At 32.4% G+C, this 17777-nt stretch overlaps 2 protein-coding genes across 3 annotated transcripts; both read left to right on the forward strand.

The window, feature by feature from the left end:
* The first annotated feature begins 1052 nt into the window (after positions 1–1052).
* On the forward strand, positions 1053–15684 carry LOC108000576 (uncharacterized). 2 transcript variants are annotated; one of them, XM_028668016.2, is made up of 3 exons: positions 1053–1189; positions 13679–14003; positions 14279–15684. In XM_028668016.2, the coding sequence occupies exons 1-3, from the start codon at positions 1168–1170 to the stop codon at positions 14316–14318; spliced, it is 387 nt and encodes a 128-aa protein (XP_028523817.2). In that variant the 5' UTR covers positions 1053–1167; the 3' UTR covers positions 14319–15684. The 2 variants fall into 2 exon arrangements, with proteins under 2 accessions (XP_028523817.2, XP_061935659.1); XM_062079675.1 differs by lacking the exon at positions 1053–1189 and adding an exon at positions 8817–9244.
* LOC133665592 (eukaryotic translation initiation factor 5) lies at positions 14707–16724 on the forward strand. Its single transcript, XM_062079672.1, has 3 exons — positions 14707–15762; positions 15843–16028; positions 16115–16724. Exons 1-3 carry the CDS (start codon positions 14707–14709, stop codon positions 16235–16237), a joined length of 1365 nt encoding a protein of 454 aa, XP_061935656.1. The 3' UTR covers positions 16238–16724.
* Positions 16725–17777: the final 1053 nt, after the last annotated feature.

Raw genomic sequence — 17777 nt, forward strand, 5'->3', positions numbered from 1 at the left:
ATAAATGTATACATGTAAAAGAAAGTAAAATACATCACGTGCGCAATTACGTTTTATACTAATATTGAGGTTATATTAATACAAATACCGATTAATAATATTATTATAATTAATGAAAATATTACATTGAAATATTATAAATATATATAAATTTTTATAATATTATATAAGAGAATTTTTTTTTATAAAATATCGATAAATCATACATATATTTGATTTTGGTAGTAATTTTATGAAATAATAAATCTATAAAAAATTTAATTTTATAAAATGAACAATAAGTTTAATATTATTAATCATTTTTCAGTTACTATTAAGAAATTAAAAAATAATATTAAAATTTATCTACAAGCAATTTTTTTCTACTTTAATATGATTTTACATTGAATGCTTCATATTAATATTTTATAACTTCATCATTTAAACATAGATCTTAATTTACAATTAGACGAGATTATTATTTTTATTATTACTATTATTTTTTCAAATTATTTAAATTGAATTTTTATAAATAAGATTTTTTTTTAATTTTTTTTTAATAAATAAATTTGTATATAATTTTATGTAATATATTCACAAAATAATTTCTAATGAATATTAGAGTAAAATTTTTATTAGAATAATTAACAAATTAAACGAGAATAAAATCATAAAATTTCTATTGCATCATTGTCAATGATATCATGTGCGGTCACGTGAGGATTAAATAAAAAACGAATACTTATGAAAAGGTAGGGGCACTTCGCTATCATATATGGGGAGTCACGAATTTTGTTTACGCCCCTGGTTTCGAGGATCATTTGCAGTTGTATTCAGGCAGTAGCAGTCTCAGAAGCCGGAACGTTTCGTGTGCACGTCGTGAGCGAAAAAGTTACGCACCGCACATAAAGTTGAGAAGAATCGGCAAACAAATAATCATTTGACAACAGGAATACTTGTCATCAAACGAAAGAAGGAATTGAGCAAGCAAAAGTATTGACACAGTGTCACGTCTACGCGACTGACTTATTTCAACGACCGACTTTCGTAGGCGACATCGTAGAAAGACGTAAAACGAGACACTGGAGTGCACCCGACAGGGCGATCCATCTGTCTCGATACACTCACGAATACCCGTTCAATTTTTACGCTAGAAGGCGGCCGTCCAGCAGGGCGATACCATTTTATATGACTTTTCTTCGACGTCAAGGTGAGTGAAACCAGAGCATGGTAGCAACGGCAATGTCCTATCTGGTATCATTTCGTTGCTTCTGACGCTAATTTTAGCGACCAGCCATTTTGAACACGAGAACGTGCTCGATTCATGAGCAATTTATGTTCTACGGAAATTAACGTTTTCTTATATCTTTTTTGTTTTTATATCTTCTTTCACGAATACATGCCATACCATCTTTTTTCTTTGTCTTTTCCTAGTTGCATTATCTTTCATATCCAATAACGTAATGTTGGATCGATATTGCTTACCGAATTATTGAACACACCGAAACGAATAGTTTCGTCGTCGAGTAAACTATGAGATTGCGATAACTTGCGTATAACGTAATATTCTGATGAATCATTTTTTACTTTTTAGTGGTTATAAAAACAAGTGAACGAAATCTAAAAAATACATCATCGAAAAATCTAAATATAATTAAATTTAATTTTTTTTACATTATATAATTTTTATAACATTTAATTTTTTGAAAATGGTTAAATTAAAATTATATCTAAATTTTAAAATTTATTTCTCGTATTTTTTATTTGCACATATTATTCTTACGTAGTTTATAAAATGCAATGTCATCTACTGATTAAAAATTATAATAAATTATTTTACAAAAAAATATCTATTTTTTAAATTAACCGGTATATTTAAAAAATGTGTTTCGACTTAAGTTTTATGATAAAAATAATGTTATGTATTTTTTATGAGTTCGACTCGATTAAAAATTTTCCATTATAGTGCAATATGTTAATATTGATTCAAGCTGAACATACGTTGCTGTTTGTAATGAATTTGTAATGTTGAATATCCATATGCTTTGTACGCTTATCACGATCGACCATGTTCATTCGATATAAAATCATAATTTTTGTGCGTTTGCATCGAATATTTACCGATCGAGATTTGATGAAGTATAAAGCGAGTGATTTCTTAAAATAGATTGGAAAAGCTATATAAATTATCAGGTTACAACATTCATTTCTTTTTATTGACAAATAAGAATTATCGAGGAAATTTTTTATTCTTTTGTAAATGTAATTCATATACTTTTATTGTAAATATCGTTAATTAAATATTACTATTTATAATTTTTTGGAATATTAGATAAAAAAATATATGTAAAATTTATCATTTCAATATTATTCTTGTCTTTTTTTATTGGTTATAGATAATTTTTTTTTCAATTCCATACGTTATTCAGATTTAAGCACTTTAAAAATTTTTATCTATAACGATGCTTATTTAGATATTTTCTATTTCAATTTTTTGTAATTGAAAATAGGTAATTACAACATTCACATTATATTCGTGTAAAGTATATAGTACTATAAAAAGGTTTTTTGTGTTAATTATTATGTGTATATTTAATAAAAAATTTTTTATTATTTTTGTATTGAAAGAAAAAATAATTCATTATAAAATACAATCATAATTTTTTAAAAAATCTTATAACATTAGATTATTTATAACATATATATTATCGACATTTAAATAATTTTTGTTGAAAAATTTGCAATTAAAAGAATAATTTCTAAAATATAAATATAATTTTTTTATAGGTAATTTTCATTTCTTATTCGTGAAAATATAAAAAATTGTATCCATGAAGAAAAAAATTATAAATCATTTTGTTGATTGCATTTGACATTTCAATATATTATTCATTCGAAATCGACATAGTGTAAAATCATAGAAAGTTAATATTTAATTTGATATTTACTCTTTTCTAATAATATTTACATTTTGATGTCACTTTGACTTGATTTAGATTTAAATTGTTAACCGTTTTAATTTTACTTTGTTTAGGTAAATATTTTATATTTTCTGAATTATATTATAAATATTAAACTCGTATATTTTTAATTAACAATCAATTTTTAATTTTTTTAATTCCAATTTATTGAATTATGAATTAAGTTAAATCATTTCAATAAAAAAGCTATATTATAATAAAGAATCATGCGAATCATCTTTTCTCGAAAGATATTTATTCTTTTCTTTCTTAAAAAATATTAATTCTATTGATTTAAAAATTTTATTTTTATTTAATGTTTAATTTCATTTTATTTTTACTATAACAAACAAAAATTAATAAACGTGAAATTAAAATGTTATTCTTTAGAAAGATAGATTTAGGAAAAATAACGTTAGTAATATCTATTTTTTAATATATTTATATTGTTTTGCTTCATACATATTGTATATTATTCACGAGAAATGATTTTGATTCTGATATTATTGGTAAATATAAAAAAGATATGGATATTAATCTATAATCGAAGTTAATTTTAATTTTTTTTTTTTTATTAAAAAAATATACTTAATCTATATTTAAAAATTAGAAATAAAAAAAGAAGAAAAATAAATTCATATATTTTATATTTTATTTTATATTTTATCGTTAAAATTGAATTATTGATTTTATGAAATTCATTCTTTTTTCATATGTAAGAAAAATATGTCTCATATATACGGTGCTACTTTGTTCCAGCGTTATATAGTATTCGATCATCAAGAACACGAAACTCTTGGTTTCGAAAGAGATTCCTCGAACAGAGTCCGTAGTAATCCGACCTTTCGCTCCCTTCGTATACGTTCGCTTTATTTTTTCCATTTATCTGTGGCTTAAGATGGCCTGTTGTGACCTGTAAGTATGCATAGCTGTTCGATAGCGATGCAAAATAATACCTCTTAATCAGTTTCTCTCGGTGCGTCAATGGTTCTCAAACGATGCTTCGATATCGAAGCCGATTTTCTTTTATTGTTTAAACTGAATAAAGTGAGGAAAAAGAGAATAATTTACCGTTCTTAATATTTTTTTCGCTCGATTAAATTCAATTCATTATATCGATTCGTATAATGCATAGTAAATCTATGCGTGATCAAGACTGTGATGTTCATAATCTCATTTTCTCGTCGATTTGAGTTCAATAATCTCGTGAATCGTACAATCCTGTTCGAGAATCTCTGGAAAGTCGGTGTGAACGACTTCCACTCAAAGGGAAGCGATCATCGAGGATCGACGAGTAGATAATTAGGCCGTTTATCGAACAGCTTCTCGAATGTGTATTCCGCTTAATTCGATCAAGCGAGATGATTCGTCTTCTCTTGTTTGATGCTTCGAAATTTGTTATTTGACAGTATTTATTACTTCGAAATCTGATACGAAGTCTGATATATTGAAATTAAATAAAAATTTTTCCATAATTTAACATTAATTTATATAGAAATATTATATTTTCAAATCTAATCATGAATAATTTGATTTATAAGCTGTAAGATTCACTCGTCAGACAGATGTTTATTTCGTCCTTTTGCATATGAAATGTTCTTAGACGACGAGTGAAAGTCGGTAGTGAAAATTTTTCAGTCTTTCGAAACTACGATTAGAATCGATCTTGATCGACTCGTTACATACAACCGTTTTCGTGTGTCAAGTTCGTATAATACGATCCTCAAGATCGTCATTAATCGCTCGCAGGAATTTTCTTGCGCTTCGAATTCGCATTGTTCTCCCTTCTCGCGTTACCCACTGTAATTGATTCGATCTTATTCTATGCTATCACATCGTTCCATTTCCGTTTTCTCTTCATTCTCTTTTTTAATATTATCTTTAAATTTTTAACTTATGAATTCAAGTTTCTCATTCTTCCTCATATTGGTATTTCAATTGTTTCTTGAATTATTTGAAATTTTTGTATTATAATTAAATATATTCGCATTATATGAGAGATACTTAAATATCCAAATAAAAAATTTGAATATCGCTCAAGTTTTGATGGTAAAACATGGCATGTAATCCGAGTTACGAATATAAAATTGATACGTCTTGTACTAGAGTAAACTCGTAAAACTTGTCCTCGCCTTTCGTTTGTTTTTTTTTTTAAAGTTCTTGACCATGACTCAGTTGATCTAACCAGCTAAAAAGAAATTGTACATAATAATATTATTTTCAATCTCGTTATATTAAAATTTCAAAAGAGAAAAAAAAAGTTTGTCCAACTTTTTTCTCCTTTTTTCGTTATAATTTTTTAAATTTAACGCTTTCTTTTACGATTTTACTCTCTTTTTCTTCGTTGATTTTTAATCGAGTGCATAATTAATGATGCACGAAAGATTTTCTCGTGCAAAAGAACGATGCTTATTCCGGCATGCAAATTTTATTCGAGCAATATTGCAAAAGATTTGCATCACGTTTAAGTTTTGCGGTAATTATATATGTAATAACGTTATTATGCCGGAGCAAAAGCGGTGAAAAAATGAAGGAAACGTTTGAGAAATTTTCATATTTTAAACGAAGCGGTTTTTAAACTAATTTAAGCTAAACAAAATTACGTTATATGGAAAATACATAACAATTGAAGAGATTCGAGTGATTTGTGTATCTATAAATTATGTCACGATATTTCAGACACAAGGGTGTCGGACGAACACTCGTAAATGTCAATTTTCAATTACTGTATATCTTCTGTTGCTCGTTAATAGACACGATAAATTATATTTCGTAACTATACGACAAATACGACGAAATTTTGATTTACGAAATATGGAAATTCAAAAATATGAAACTCGATATGCAAAGATAATTAATAAGTTGGATTCTAATGTTAGAATCGCGAGAAAGAAACGGAAAGTGTGACCTTGCCTCAGGCTAGCACGCTGTGCAAAAATAGTTCACACACTGTATACGGCCACCGGAAGTTCCGCGTGGACGTGGAAATTAACATAGAGCTATGTTTCGTTGCGTCATTTTCGGGAATGCTCGAAATCATGGTTACTTGATCGATGCAATTTCCACCTTCCCTCTGCTTCCTGTGTCCTTAACGTCACTTCCAACGATTGATTTTTTCTCAAAAAATTTCGTGCTTGCGTCGAACGATTCTTTTTGTATCGAATCGATAGTTCCTTTTTGTGGAATCGAATCGCGATATTTGATTCATCCCGTAAAAACAGGATATCTGATACGACTTAAACTTTATACGCCAAACGTATTTTGTCATTTATTTTGTGGACACAGAATAATATTGCAATTTCCTTTATATGAATCATCTTATTCAATGTAACCCTATATATGAATCGTGTATACACACGATATATTACACAATTCAGTCTACGAATAAAATAATAGTATATAACCCGTCTTATATGGATTATCTCGTATTATTACATTTACGATATATTACACAATGTAATTTATTCTATACAGATATTAGTTTATGATCCACTTTACACGAATCTTTTTATACATGTATGATTTTACATGGATCGCTTTGTAAATACAAAATTTTCACATTACACGATTCGCGATGCGATCGCTGAATACTACGCTTAATACGCATAAAATAACATGCAAACTGTATTGCAATTGTCGATCACATACAATTTCACGATTACATACATAACAAATTACAATTATCAAGATGAAAGTAATCCATATTAATTTTTTGTAAATACGATGTAATTTTTAATTTCAAATTTGGCAAATTTAAAACTTTCTTTTTCTTTTTTTTAAATTAAGAATCAAATGAGGATATCAATAAACGCGATTAATCTGTCTAAAGTATCGAAGGCATAGTTGGCTTTCTTTAAACTCTACTATTCCCGTGCGAAAGAGTTGTTGCATCAATTTTTTTTACGTTTTCTTTTCACGATTTTTCCAACTTCCCGATAAAGTTTTAACTTGCTCCTCCTCTTCCTCTTTGTCATTTCGATTAACTCGTCATTTACATGTTTCCGACATGAGTCACGATCATACTAATATCCAAACTCATATGCGTGCACTTGCGATATAACTGTATCACCTATAATGAAACGATTTCGTGGTTGCAGGAAACGACATTTGCATAAGGAGTTTGCATGCCGTGTTTTATCGCCACGAATCTGTCTCGATTGCAATATGTCTTTGCGCGATACGTTGTGTACGATCTAGCCTTGCCCGAAACTTCGAATCCTCGAAAAATCGATCGTGAGCAGAAAATGCATAATGCATGTACACCCGTTCGCTCTACAATATGCAGTCCGCAGAATGCATAACCGTCTAATCTGTTGCATGAATGCGGCACCTTTCATTCCGTGAGAATCCATTCTCGGACTCGATAATGAAAATTTCCAACAATCTTTTTATCTCATCGTTTTCGCCTCGCAGTTTTCGCGTCATGATTTCGCTTCTCGATAATGAGTAGAATTTTTCATAGATAATAATAAGTTTCAATAATTTTTCAAGATCAAAAATAAAACGAATCCAACACGATTCATAGACTTTCGTATTCTCGACACACGCGCTCGTAATATATTTTCCTGAATCCGTTATGCAATGAATATGCAAATTAATCGAGTCATTTTTCCTTTACTCGTGTTTTTCTTTTTTTCACAGTAGAAACCTGATTTTCCTTTTGAAATCCAGAAACTACCGCTAGTGCAGGATTTTTTAATTATAGCTTTAACCAAAAGGTTAACGTTTTCCTATTTTTAAAAATACACTGCGCGATGGTCTCGGTAATTAATTCGATCCAAAGTAACTCAATGAATTTTTTTTTTTTAGATTTTATGTCGCATTTGATTTATTAATTTAATATCCTTTATAAAGTCGATTAAATCTTGCATTTTTTTTTAAATTCTTTTTGAGTGCGATTTCTGATTTATTAAAAAATTGGAAAAAATTGTATTTGGAGGAGGATCACTGGCTTTTTCATTACTCCGTAGAAGTACGCGATTCTGATGATACTTTATGATTACAACGAAAAACATATATATACATAATTCTTCGCCTCAAAATCAAAGTTGAAGTCAATATTGCTCGACCTCCTCCAATAACAACCCCACAAAAACCCGATCGATGCACCGATTCTCACAATCACTGTACTCGATAAATAAAGCGATACCTCGAAAAGCGTGAAATTGGCGAACAGCGGCAAAAGTAGTAGCGCGTGTCCCGATCGAGCGATGGGCACCGCTGTGGCCCACGGTTCAACGTACGGAAGGGAACTCCCGGAAGTTGGGCGAGTATGCTTCTCCGTGCTGTTGTGCGCGAGGATAGCGGCGTGAGGTGTGACCTTGCCTTCTGTTCGTAATCGTGAGAGAAATTGGTGGTCGGGGTTCGGATCGGGCCAAGTTCCGATCAATATGCGGCGTATCCTCGGTTGGTGGACGCGTGCGCGGTTCGCCAGCCCGATCCGGGTGAGCGAGCGAGCGAGCGAGCGCGTACGACGAGGAGGACTGGAGAGTTACGCCAGCCGGCACACAGCACCCGTCCAACACGCGTGTCGTCGTCGTCGCCCGTTGTTCGTCCGCCGAGTACCGAGTGTCCAACGCGTGTTCCGCCTTTGCTCGTAATACAATAACACAAATAATATAATAATAATAATCGTCGTCTCCGCGCCGTAACGACATAAAATAGGCGGCCGACTTCGCAACGCGATTCGACGCGTTTTTCTCGGCAACCGAGCGGAACCGGCCAGTTAGACTCTTCCTCGATCTAAACTCTCGCTGCCTCTGGCGAGAGCCTCGAGGAAGAAGACGTAGGGACGACCCGACCACCAGCAGTTGCAACCACGGTCGCAAATCACGACTTATGCGTCTGTACCGAGCAGGTAAAGATCCTTCGGCTCATCGAATACGCCTCCGCAGCCGCTCGATACTCCTTCCTCGGGATTAGCTCGACTCCTTGCATACTCCTCCTCCTCTCTCGATGATTCTTAGGATATGCGGAACGCGAATTCCGTCCTTTCGAATCTGTGCTGCTTGATTAGAGACGCGGAACACTTTTGCTCGAGCAAATCGAAGCGTATCGGGTGTACATTTATATGCTTCAACGTTTTTTTTTTCACAATATGGTGATCGGTTGGTGGATGTGAGAGAAAAACGGGGCTGGATTCCGAGACGAGTGTTTCGAGCCAAGAGGTCGTAATTGTTACGTACGTTTTTTGTCGTTAGCAGTTTTTTCATTCGTTGATCTCTCGAAATGTGGTGTTATTCGTTGGCGTGGCTGGCCTCTTTGCGCATCGTGTCGTACACGATCTCCGATGTACCTTGCATCGAGTAAGTAATCTTGAAAAATTCTAGAAATTGGATCAGATTCCTCTTGCGAACATCTTAAACCGCGTATCGTGACATCTTCTTTATCTAATATCAATAATTTCTAGAAATTTCTCTAAAAAAAGTAGCGATTCTACTCGAGCAGTCGTATTCGTTTTTTCGAAATTGATAAAATTCGTCTCGGAATTTACACGTCTGACGGCGCTTCGATCTCGACCACTTCAATCTTTCCTTCGAATCACGATAAAGTTTGATCGCCACGAACAACTTGTTATTTTCGAATCAGCGACGCAATTATGATTACCGCCGTTAATCACTGCCGCGGTCGGTTTCCATTCATCGAGAATCTTCCGCGAGAGCCCCTTCTCTTCTCCTCTGTTTGCTCCATGAGTAGCGTAACGTGCATTGACGTGACCTCTTTGCGCACTCTGTGACACGATGCAACGTGACAAACTAAGCTCCTTGCTTTCTCGAATCTGGAATAGCACGAACTTTGTTCATACGGGACTGTCTTATTCGGATCGTTACCTTAATTGTCGTTCCATGAAACGTGCATCGTTATCGTTAAAAATTTCGTCTTATCTCATCGTATAGTGGAAATAATAAAGCACACGTTTCCGTGCATTCATGGGAATATCACGACCTAATACACGGATATTACGTTTCGTCTTCGTTTTAAAATGATCAAAGAAGTTTTACGTAATATCCAGCGAAGAAAGAAATCTTCATTCAACTTCAATACGAATTGGTGAATTCTTCCTAGTTCTTCAAACGATCTTGTGCAAGTTCGAAACTTTTAAAATTATTATTTAATTCCTCAGGAAAATCTGTAAGAGTCCAAGAAACTCGAGTTTTAAGTTTACTATAAATGAATATAACGAATTCGAATATTTTTATCGATCTGTTTCTGATCGGATGTTTGTTGATTTGTCAGTCGATAAATCTATGGTATAAACAATTGTATAGGAGTACGAATGGAAGAAGGAAGTGGAGGCGATGCCCCTTTGAACGGTTTCTCTTACGTTATCCGCTTTCTCTTTGTTTTTTTTTTTTTTTTTTTGTATAATTTCACGTAAATCGAACGTAAAGAGCTACTATAGAATCTTGTATATATATGTATTTAAATTCCATTTATAAGCACATTTTTTTTTCACTTAATTACGGTGGAACTTCACCTCACGTAATTCCAGTTATTTCACGAGAAAACGGGTTAGTCGTCGTTTCATTAACATTCTTGAGAATCCATGGAAAATTTAATTACGCGAATACCGTTTGTTACTATACGACAACCAATTTTTTTTTTTAACAGACAGTTATTAACATATAAATAAAATTATGCCACTACGCGAGTAATTTCGAACAGTTGATCCGTCATATCACGGGGAATTTTCCTTTTGGGAGGAAAAAAACTCGTTTAATAATCGACCAACATATTGAAAAAATGGCTATCGATATGGAATAACGCGGTTAGAATTCTAAGCCATTGTTATGTCGGATCGCTCGATATACACGCGAGAATATGAATATTTTAAAGGAAGACGTTGATAAAGTGTGGGAGAATATAATCAATTCACGAGGAATTTCGAATTTTTATGGACGAATTTCGTTTTTTCTAATCTTCTTAAACTGCGACACGATATTAGTATACGCGTGGACGGATCTATAATTTTTTTTAATTTAAATAATAAAAAATTTTATTATCATGTTTTGATATTGGAAATTAAAGTTATTTATCGATTAATTATCGGTACTCGAAGTTTCATTTTTCTCAAGCCGTTCATTATATTCTTCGACAATTAAGTTGTTTCGCGTATACACGATATTTATTCGATTTCTATGAAAATTGCAAATAATAAAACGTAATGACACATAGGAATTGATTAGCAATGATATTTTTCTCTACGAAAATCGTTCGTTCAGAAAAATTGTAATTGTGTTTTTTCATCAAATAAAATATTTTATATTACGAAAAATTCGATATGTACTCGTTTATCTTATCCAATCGAAGTGATTGATACGAATCGATCCAACACAATCTTTACACGAATACATCGCTGGCGTATCTATATGATGGATTATGTTATGTGTTTACATAATAAGATAATTTTATATTTCTTTGATCCATCGAAATGCAACCTCGCTTAATTCGATAAAATCTCAGTTAGATATTATTCGATTTTTTCTTTCTCCGATTTTTCACCTTTATATTGTTGTTATTATTATTATTATTATTATTACTCCTTCAAATATTCTTCTGCATCAAATTATACAAATTTAGGGCGTAAAAATATAAATTTATGATTATAGACTTGGAATGGATAATTTAAAAATGAACGACAATCAGAAGAGGAAATAATTACGAAATGGAAATACGACGAAAACTGCGATAATTCGTCCGCGAAATCACGAATTCGTTTTGAAGCGAAGGAAAGCATAATCAACGCGAGAATTAATTTGCTGTGATTGTGATATGAAATAAAAGGTTTCATTGTAAATTGCTGCGCTACGTTGTTCCGCAATTGGAGCGTGCACGGGTAAAATAACTTTACTCGGCGTCGTTGACTTTTGTGAAATGTTCGCAATCTCCTCTCTTATTGTTCTTCCAAACTTAAATTGCTTTTTTCTTCTTCTTCTTCTTTTCTGATAAACATTCGATACTATTTCATGATATTTCGTAATATCGTTTCACAAGTTTCCAAATTCATCCGATTTATCTGGTCGAACTCGCTTCAAAATGTGGTGTACGGTTAAAACAATTTCAGCCATCGCCTTTTCTCCGTTTATTATTTCTCCCAATTTTATATATATTTTTCTATGAATTCTAAAGGATAAGTTTGATTGATGCACATTATATTCCGTATTGTTTGCATCGAACGTGTATATAACCGGAAGTGTTTCCACGGAAGCCTTGTTTGGCTTCGTATCGAGAATGATCGCTTCGATATTATAGCTAATAAGCAACCGCAATTATTTTTTATCGAATCTGGGGAAAACGTATACGCGTAGAAATATTACAACGTCACGCAAATAATCAAATTTGAAAATTGCTTATATAATTTCATACAAAGTTTTACTTTGTTAATTTTTTAAACTTTTGATACGAAAAAAAATTTACCGTAAATCGAAGGGAAATAAATTTAATTTTAATATCAGATGTTGCGACGATTTAAAAATTCGTGCCTACCGTCCAAATATCCTAACCTAGGATCGAATCATGTCTAATTAGATTATGAAAAAAAATGATTAACCGAAGCGAAGATTTACGTAACATGTCAACGCACGTTTGTCGTTATAATTATAATATCTGAAATACAATCATGGTCACGTAAATGTTTAATAAGAGAATCCTATTAATATGTATATATTAATATGTATATATATATATATCTAGATATCTCAAGGAAATTTTAATGTTATTTACGATATTAATATTCGATGAATGACTAGCGTAAAGTTATAACGATGATTATCATTTTATTATTTCGCACGCAAGAAATATCTATTGAATTTTATTACTTCGATGAATAAACTTGACTCGATTTATCGAGAAATAAGATTTTAGATTCGAATATTTATACGAATATATACGATACGTTACGATATTTTCGTTGAAATCTAAATGGTCGAGAAGGAGGAAAAGCACGGACGAGTGGATCGACTTCCCGTCATCCTCCAATCGTCTTTTATCACCTTCCGCCGTTCGATTGTTCCATTTCTGATCGATGATGCTCATCGAAGAATCTTCGTGACGTCGTTTCCGGTAGTGATACCTCGAGACGTTTCTCTTCGGCAGACCAAGTCCGCGTGTGACTTTCGCTATCATGATTTTCGCATGGTCGATCACCTCCGAGCATCGGCTGGACGATCGTTAAATCATCACAAGCTAAATGATATTAACACACCGGGCAAAATTCACGAACGATTGACGAACAAATCAATGCACAAATGATTCACAAGCCATATGCTGAAAATCATTTCCCGATGCTTCTATTTTGCGAACGATTTTAGCAGGCCTGACACTTCAATCATCTCTGTTCCTCGTACGCGGATGGACAAGAAGAAAACTGTTCCTGAAAAGAAAAAAAATTTCTCATCTATGATCGTAAAGTGTAAAACGGGTCTCGATGTCTACGAGGCGTCCCACGTCTTCTTCGAATTGAGATGATTGGGTTCATTGAATGTAGGTTCGTTGTTGATGGTGTTTGATGATAGGGAGGTAAATCTCTTGGAGTATTAATCTTTTATTTTAGATGGTCAACAACTTTTTTATTAAGTATATATACATCTTTCAAGTCCTTTGAATTATTGCGTTCGAGTTTAACTTATTAATTGTATTTCGTACGCGAATCGATGAATGAATTTCGATGATCGTTTCATCTTTTTTTCTTTTTTTTTATATTGAAATGAGATTAATCCGGTTTTTCTTTCTCTTTCCAGAAACATCCAGGATATCATCCAGAGGGAAAGGATCGGTGTACAGCAAAGGCGGCGGTAGTAGGACGTTGTCCAAGCGATTTCTAAACGGCAACATCATCACTTACGACCGGTCTAATCGTTCGTTACGAGCCACCTGTGAGTTAACCACACCAACCTGGTACCCAGGCTTTCTTAGGGGCACAAGCAACGGACAGGCAGCGTGTATGATCATTGAAGACTATCCCCCTCTGCCCACCAAACCGAGGCAATATTTGCATCAAGATACTACCCAACGATTTCTGAATCATCTAGTCCTGCCTAAGCACAGGACCTCAAAATTTTCCAGGTTGGCATCAAATTGTACGATAGAATACATTTTTTTACTCTGTTTATATAGGAATAATTAAGATGAAGAAAAGAGGAATAAAAAGATGAAGAAAAATGAATTTCTCTCCCAAAGAATGTTCATACAATTTTTTCTTTTTAAGAATATTTTTACGTCTGTTACATTTTATTATTACAATTATTACAATTAGATTAGAAAATGTTGTATTTAGAATACAAAGAATACAAAGAAAAAAAAGATGGGTTAAATTCTAAATATATATTTTAATTTTTTAGTAATAGGCATCGGAAGCTACAGCCGTTCAGAGAAACGTGACTGGTGTCAACGGATAGTGCGGCATACGTTACCGCAGACAACGAAAATCACCCTGACTCGACACGTAACGAGCTACCATCGGGTAGCCATTGCCTGGCAACGTCGCTGCACAGCAATCAAACTGCCGCTGGGAAACGTGGAAAGTAGATCCAGAAGGACGAGGACGAAGACGTTACCTACTTGAACGATAGAAAGATAGGGGCCAATAGAATCCAGAGAGAACGAGAGTGATCGACCAGAAAAAGCTTGGTAGCTTTCGACAGTTCGACGCTTGCATCACCATTTGCCAACAACTCGTTTTCACAACGACGTCTCGTCAGAAATTGCTGTTGTCGCTTGGAGGGGATATTAATTTAGCAAGGAGCAAGAAGTGGAAATATCAGTCACCATGGGGAGTGTCAACGTAAATCGTAATGTCAGCGATGCGTTTTATCGCTATAAAATGCCACGGATTCAAGCCAAAGTAGAAGGCAAGGGAAATGGTATCAAAACTGTGATCGTGAATATGGTTGATGTCGCGAAAGCGATTGGAAGACCTGCCACCTATCCTACTAAGTACTTTGGTTGTGAGCTCGGAGCACAAACTCAATTTGATTTCAAAAATGAAAGATTTATAGTAAATGGTTCGCACGATGCTACAAAATTGCAAGATCTTTTGGATGGATTCATTCGCAAATATGTATTATGCCCGGCTTGCGATAATCCTGAGACCGAATTGATGGTCAGTTCGAAAAAAGGGACTATTTCACAGGGATGCAAAGCGTGTGGCTATCACGGGCTATTGGAAAGTAATCATAAATTGAACACCTACATTCTAAAGAACCCACCGAGCTTGAATCCTGCTGTTCAAGGTAGTTCTTTAACTGAAGGTAAACGTGGGAAACGTTCAAAACGTGCGAATGGTGAAACAACTACCACTACAACCACTGCTACTGCTAATGGCGATCGATCTGGTTCTCCGGAAAACGATACCAACACCACCGATATCGTGGTCGAGGCTCCTGAAAAAATGGCGGACGAGAACGGAGATGATGATAATTGGGCAGTCGATGTGTCGGAGGAGGCAGTCAGAGCCCGTCTACAGGACTTGACAGACGGGGCAAAAGGAATGACCATCAGCGATGATCTTGACAAGACTGAAAAAGAGAGGATGGACATGTTTTATAAGTTAGTTAAATGTCGTCGCGACGCTGGGCAATTGGATAATCATAAAGAGCTGATCACAGAGGCCGAACGTCTGGAAATCAAGACAAAAGCGCCATTGATTCTGGCCGAACTACTCTTCGATCAAAATATTGCTGCTCAAGCTAAAAAATATCGAGTACTTCTCCTTCGTTTTACCCACGATGATATTAAGGCACAGAAATATTTAATTAGAGGAATTGAACAAGTAATAGCACTGCATAAAGACGCTTTGATGCCGAAAGTACCTGGCATTTTAAAGGTAAAACAAATCATTCATTCATCATTAGTCGTTATTATTATATTTTAAATGAAAAATTATAATGATTCTTATTGTTCTAGCTCTTTTATGATGCTGATATTTTGGAAGAAAAAGCGTTATTCGAATGGTCAAACAAAGTGACTAAAAAATACGTATCAAAAGATTTATCCCAAGAAATTCATGATAAAGCTGCACCATTTTTAACTTGGTTACAAGAAGCAGAAGAAGAGGATTCTGAACCAGAAGAAGAAGACGATGATTTGGAGGTAAGTGTTTGCGTTTTAATTATATTTTCCATAATCTCAAATTATAATGATTAATTTCTTTCTTTTTTTACTTCTTATTATAATAGATTGAATACGACGATAGAGCCAAACAATCACTAAAACCACAAGAGTCACCCCCTATGCAGAAGCCTGCTGTAGTCAATGAAGACTCGGATGACGAAGATGATTTTGATATTGATGCCATTTAAAAAGATGCTCAGTAGTCGGACATAAAAAATATATAATAAAAAATAGAAGAAGAAGAATAGAAAAAAAAAATATGTCCGATAAATGATGACGAACGATTATTTCTCACACGATACAAAGAGTCGCAATGCAATGTATTATAATATAGCATTTTGTTATTTTAGGCCAAGAAGTGATTATGAAGCCATTATATATATATGAGAAATTTTAACTGTTCCCAAGTTAGCAATATTTATCTGTACCGTAACACTTTTAATTGTTTTTAATAAGGCGATTACGAATTACCTATACATTATTCCTAATTAATTATTGAGAGATTTAAAAAAAAAAAACGGATGCTTCTATACATTGATATGCATCTATTTTAGAAGAAATAAAATATTGATAGTTCTCTGCCGTTATTGGGAAGTTGGCCTGCTAAAAGCGTTCTCTATTGTATCTATTTACTATTCAAATAATAATTATTCAAATAAATATGGTTTACCGCAATATATCGTTTTTTTATTTATTTCTTAAGTATTTTCATGACTTATTTATTTTCTTGAATTATGAATACATAAGCAATGATTAAAAAATATTACAACTAACAGATTTTAGACATTATTTATTTTTTTTTCATTTAAATTTAAAAAATAATTCATTAATGATTTATATAAAAATATTGCGCGTATTATTAAAATTTCAATTGTATTCTTAAATAGGTGTTAAAACATTATGATTATTTAATACTAATAAATAAATTATTATTCATGGATATTATTCATAGTCTATAGATATAACAAAATTCTTAAAATGATTGAAAAACTACGAATGTTTTAATTATTGAAAACATAAATTTAAAATATTTGATGAAAAAAAAAATTGAAAATATATTCAATTAATATTCCCTGCTTGTGCATCTATGATTATGCAGCACTAACTATAGAATTTATTTAAGCATAGCAAATAGTGGGAAAAGGATAAAGATAAGATAAAAATTGTAGAATCTACGCCATTTTAGAGTGCCGCAAATGAAACACAAAAAATAAAGAGAGAGAGAGATATGAAAGAAAATAAGAATAAACCGTAAACGTCATCTCTTGAGTATGAAAGACATCTCTTCAGAAAAATCTTTTCTAAAAGCGCTCGAGAGATGGCACAGAAAGATTTCCAATTTTTACGCTATTTTTATTCTTCTATTATTTGCTATTTTTTCCATTATCTATACTTTTCATTATATATGCTATTCTATCTATTCTATCCATATCTTATTAGTGACTATTAATTATTATTGGAGATGATGCTAATTTCATAATTTTTATTGTATTTTTATTTTATATTTTTATTTTTTTCTAATATTTCCTTCCTTTATCTATATTTGCTTTGCATATAATATATTCAATTAGAAATGTAGAATACAAATTGAATATATTTCTAACATTTTTTTTATTATAATGTATCTGAATTTTTAAAATAAATAAATAAATATATATTTTTTTAATATATATATATTTTTTTAACTATATAAGAATTATATGATAATTTTACGAAACATATTCATAA

The sequence above is a fragment of the Apis cerana genome, linkage group LG9 (genome assembly GCF_029169275.1).
Source record: "Apis cerana isolate GH-2021 linkage group LG9, AcerK_1.0, whole genome shotgun sequence".
Taxonomy (NCBI): domain Eukaryota; kingdom Metazoa; phylum Arthropoda; class Insecta; order Hymenoptera; family Apidae; genus Apis; species Apis cerana.